The 5,188-nt window shown below is 41.7% G+C and overlaps 1 protein-coding gene across 6 annotated transcripts in view; it reads left to right on the forward strand.

The window, feature by feature from the left end:
- The first annotated feature begins 71 nt into the window (after positions 1-71).
- The window catches only part of DEK (DEK proto-oncogene), a 33,801-nt gene continuing 28,684 nt past the window's right edge, over positions 72-5,188 (forward strand). For 2 of the 6 annotated variants that reach the window (XM_023764886.1, XM_014466765.2), the window contains exons 1-3: positions 73-551; positions 2,917-3,018; positions 3,271-3,380. In XM_023764886.1, coding sequence (XP_023620654.1) covers positions 440-551; positions 2,917-3,018; positions 3,271-3,380 — 324 coding nt within the window. In that variant the 5' untranslated portion in view covers positions 73-439. Of the gene's footprint in view, positions 552-2,132; positions 2,278-2,916; positions 3,019-3,270; positions 3,381-5,188 lie in introns of those variants that run through there. The other 4 variants (XM_023764884.1, XM_006101410.3, XM_023764885.1 and 1 more) reach the window with 4 other exon arrangements.

A 5,188-nucleotide genomic window follows, 5' to 3' on the forward strand; every position in this document is an offset into this window, starting at 1 on the left:
GTTCCAGATCCGCTTTGAAAGCTCTCGGCCTTGGACGTTAGTAAGGTGATGTCTCGTGTTAAACCTTTTGCCTTTGGAGGTTATTGTCGAGTCTTTCAGGAGGCGGGACGGTGAGCTGAAGGTTCGTCCTGGACATAGTGAACTTGTTGGCTGAGTTTCCGCGGAGGCCTCGGGGAGTTCCTTCCGCGGGGCAGCACTGCTGACGGGAAAGCTGTTGCTCCGGATAAAGTGGCCCCAGGCGAAAGCAAATCATTGAGCTGTGAACGAAAGTAGACTATGGGCCCGGTGCTGTCTGCTGTCTGCGTTTCGGTGTTGAGGGAGAACACCGTTAACCCTTCGACGGGAGGCACGAACCAGGAGGACTTAGGGAGCTAAGGGAGGCGCTGCAGCCGCGCATCCCAAGCAGAGGAGGAGCGCCTCTTGGCAGCGCGCCCGGGAAATGCCCGGCCGCGAGGGATCCGTGTTGGAGATCTCCGCGTTCTCAGACGGGGTCAGCCCGGTCCCGGTTCAATGGGTGGCTACCGCGCGGCCACCCTGCGGAAGACAGGCAGGTGAAGTGTTTAAAAAGCAGGCTTAACTGCTCATTTCTGTTAAGCCAAGACCAGCCAGTCCACGTTCAGCATTTTATAAATACAGGCCGGGTTGAGGTTACGCAGAATGGTCTGCCTTTTGTTTGTTTAAAGGGGTCAGTGCTCTACGAAGGGAGCAGGTCCGCATTTAAGTGCAAAAATGCTTAGGAAAAAAATGTTATTTTGTTAACTACCCATAGTACCATAATAGAATTGGCTGTAGTATCTACTGGTCCAAGATTTTCTCAGCACTTTTTTCTCCAATTTTGTTGTTTTTAGTGTATATATTATTGATTTCAGAGAGGAAGGGAAAGGGGGAGAGAGATTTGAAACATCAGTGATGAGAGAGAATCATTGATAGGCTGCCTCCTGCACGCCCCCAACTGGGGATGGAGCCCGCCACCCGGGCATGTGCCCTTGGCCAGAATCAAACCCGGAACCCTTCAATCCGCAGGCCAATGCTCTGAGCCAAACCTCTTTTAAAGACAGGGTTTGGGTGCCACAGAGATCATGAATTTCAACATGAAATTTTTAAAATATATATTCCCAAGTAGTTCTGATTTATTATTTCTCATTTTAGGTGTTAATGGAACAACTAAAATTTCAGATGTTTTTATCCTACTTAGCCCTGAAAATTTAAGTATACTACTGAGGCATAAAAAAAGCAAGACAATGAAGTCTGTACCAAATAAGGAATTAATTGACTTAGCAATAGTTTTCTTGGCAGGGCTTGGGGGGATGCCTAGTAAAAGATGACTCCTAGATTTCTGTCTTTGGCAGCTGGATGGATAATGTTACCATTTTCTGAAAAATAGAATTCATGAAGGTGAGTGAGTTTGGAGATGATTATGACCTGTTTTGGATACCTTCAGTTAGGTGCCTATAGGACATGAAGTAGAGCTGTCCAGTGGCAGCCCTGTTAGTTGAAGTTGGGGAAAAAACTCTGGACTTGAGGTAGACCAGGAAAATTATTAGCTTATACATGGCAAGTAACTCAAACCTAATGGTTTAAGTCACTCAAAGAAAGGAAGTGGGGTGATAACAGGGGTTGCTTTTTGAGTGCTTTTCTGTATACCATCGCCAGAATTTACCTGCTGGAATCCCTTTTCCTAATTCTTTCTGTGCAAATCCTTTTTATTTTTTAAAATCTTTATTGTTGAAAGTATTATATATGTCCTCTTTTCCCCCCATTGACCCCTTCTAGCCGCCCCCGCCCCCCCCCCCCCAGGCTTACTATTGCCTGTGTCCATGGGTTATGCATACATGCATACAAGTTCTTGTTGATCTCTTCCCATCCCCCCCCCCAACTTTCCTCTGAGATTTGACAGTCATTCCATGCTTCTATGTGCAAAATCCTTACATCTCCAAATCTTAACTGTATTCAAAGCCAGTTCTAATGTTTGGATCCTCATTGGATTCCTAATCCAAAGATAATTACTCTTTCCTCAACTCTTAGAACTCTGTCTTTATTAAAAGTGTTCTGTCATCATCTACTTTTGAGTATGATATTTGTGTCTCATTATCTCTTCTCCCCCTTCCTCTCTCCCCCAAACATGATCTTCTAAAAGATAGTATCAAAATCATCTACTCAACCCTTGTAGCTAATGCAGCCTTGCACAAAATAAGCATTCAGTTCAATGATTGGAAAGATCTTCAACATTATAGTATGGGGTCCTCTTATTTATCCGACTTTATCTCAAGTCAGTAGGTAAGTGGTTTTAGAAAAGCCGGCTTAGTGTTTTAAGTTTTAAAGTATATGTTCTGGACTAAACAGAATTTAACATTTTGGGATGATTTATGATCATAATTATGAACATCATTTATTAAACTACAGAGTAATGCCCTCCCACTTGATTGCAGTAAATGTAAACTTGTAGAATTTTACCCTATCCATAGTAACTCCAGGCTGCTTTGTCTTACAGTCAACTAAATTGTTGCTTTTCTGTATATCTTTTAAGTTCTTATAATCTTGTCTAAACTAGCTGTTTTTTGAGATATAGTAAACTGAATTTCAGTTAATAGAATTATGTCTAATTAGAGAATAGGCTAACTGAGGACCTTGGCAATTTTTCACAGTGACTGGACTTTGATAGCAATAATTGTAGTTGGATATAAATTTCCTTTCTGATTTTTTAAATATTGGATCCCCTGAGAGGTTGCCAGGTAAATATAATGTTACTCAAAAAATTTGATGTTGCTCTTAACTGATCAAGTATTTTCATCTCTGTTAATGTTATATTCTCAAAAATCATGTTAAAGACATGTGATTATTTCCTACATGTTTATATAATGAAGTTAGTTAATATATCTAAACTTGTTATTTAAGAAGTATTAAATTAATTTCTAGAAAAGAGTCTCATCGTGGAAGGCAAGAGGGAAAAGAAAAAAGTAGAGAGGTTGACAATGCAAGTCTCTTCTTTACAAAGAGAGCCATTTACAATTGCACAAGGTAAGTTTATTCTGTGTTCTTTCATTTTATGATGAAAATGCCTAAATATACAAAAATAATGATTAGCAGTGCTTAGTTTTTAGTATTTACTAAGTAGTAATATATTATTGGTATTATTTTATTTAGTTTGCCGTATTAAAGCAAAAGTTATGTAAATTATATTATAAAAATAAAAATAATTTTCATTAAGTTTGCAAGTGTATTAACACATAATGGTATTTAACTTTAATTATTATGGTATTTTTTTTCTAGGAAAGGGGCAGAAACTGTGTGAAATTGAAAGGATACATTTTTTTCTGAGTAAGAAGAAAACAGATGAACTTAGAAATCTACATAAACTACTTTATAACAGACCAGGCACAGTAAGACCTTTTTTATACCTTTAACCTAGTAGCATATTTATTTATTTAAAATACTTCACAATAGAAGCAAATTTTAGTCCTAGAAAGGACTTTTAGCAATCAGCTAGTTCAATTTCCATACCATACAAGTGAACAAACTGAGACACATATTTTCAAAATGACTTATCACAGGATACATAGCTGGATATTAGCAATTAGGATTGCAATATCCAGGGCTCTTTCTAATGAACTTGTTTTTATGCCATTCTGAAATGTCAGATTGTGATGATTTTAATGGTTTTCTTAAATTGTATAAGAAATTTTTTTTTTTTTTTTAGTCATCCAGAATAACAGTATAATTGTATATCATTTTGAGCAAATAGCTGATAAATTAGTTGGTAATTCTTTGCCAGTTGATTTGTTAAAATCAGTGTTTCATTAACTGAGTTATTTTACTGTAGTCACCTCTTATCTGCATTGGGATACATTCCAAGACAGCGGTCGCCAACCTTTCGGACTTCACGGTCTACCAGTGGTCCATGGACCACCGGTTGGCGACTTGTTCCAAGACCCCCAGTAATGCCTGAAAACGAGGATAGTATTGGGCCTATGCATATAAACCTATGATAAAGTTTAATTTCTAAATTACACACAGTAAGAGATTAACCCTAAGCAATAATGAAATAGAACAATTATAACAATACCAGAGGCCCAGTGTACAAAATTCTTGCACGGGTAGGGTCCCTAGGCCTGGCCGGCGATCGGGGACAATCGAGGCCTTCCTTTCCCCCGGCTGCAGGCTGGGGCCTGCCTTCCCCTGGCTGCCAGCTGGGGCCTTCCTTCATTCTGCGCCGCCCCCTCGTGGTCAGCACACGTCATAGCAAGTGGTCGAACTCTTGGTCGGTCAAACTCCCGAGGGAACAATTTGGATATCAGCCTTTTATTATATAGGATAGGATACTATAATAAAAGTTATGTGAATGTGGTCTCTCAAAATATCTTATAGTACTATACAATGTTCAGCTTTTCACTTAAAGAAAGCACTTTATGGCTTCTCTTTGGTATATCTGAATTGCCAGCATCACTCCTCTTGTGCTTTGGGGCCATCCTATCTAATAAAAGAGAAACATGGTAATTAGCCGTACCTCCGCTACCCTTCCCATTGGCTAATCAGGGCGATATGCAAATTAACTGCCAGCCAAGGTGGCAGCCAGGCAGCTTGAAGCTAACAGGAGGCTTGCTTGCTCCAGTGACAGAGGAAGCCAACGTTCCCCCGCCCTGCTTGCGCCGGCCTCTGAGCTTGCAGTTTGAAACATAGTTACAAATATAGAAGCTAAACAAAACCCCAGTAACCTGCTTTCAGCCAGCCGGGATCTCAGAGCTGGAGTTGAAACAGTGTTTCGATTATAGAACCCAAACAAACCAGATACCTGCTTTCAGCAGCCGAAGCCCTAAGAGCTGGAGCCAGCCTCAGAGCTAAAGCTGGCCCAGAATAAAAGAAAAAAAAGAGCGGTTGGGAGCCTCAGTCACCGGCAGGCTGAAAACCGCCCTCAGCCCCTCACCCGGACTGGCCAAGCACCTCAGTGGGGACCCCCAGGCTGGCCAGGCACCCAAGCAGGACCCCCACCCTGATCCAGGACACCTTCAGGGCAAACCAGCCGGCCCCCACCTGTGCACCAAGCCTCTATCCTATATAGTAAAAGGGTAATATGCCTCCCAGCACTGGAATCAGCAGAGCCGCGGGCCTCCCGGCACAGGGATCAGTGTGACAGGGGCAGCGCCCAAACCCCCTGATCAGCCCTCTCAGTGCCTGATAGGGGGGAGCTCCC

This window comes from Myotis lucifugus, unplaced genomic scaffold (assembly GCF_000147115.1).
Source record: "Myotis lucifugus unplaced genomic scaffold, Myoluc2.0 scaffold_356, whole genome shotgun sequence".
In the NCBI taxonomy this organism is placed as follows: domain Eukaryota; kingdom Metazoa; phylum Chordata; class Mammalia; order Chiroptera; family Vespertilionidae; genus Myotis; species Myotis lucifugus.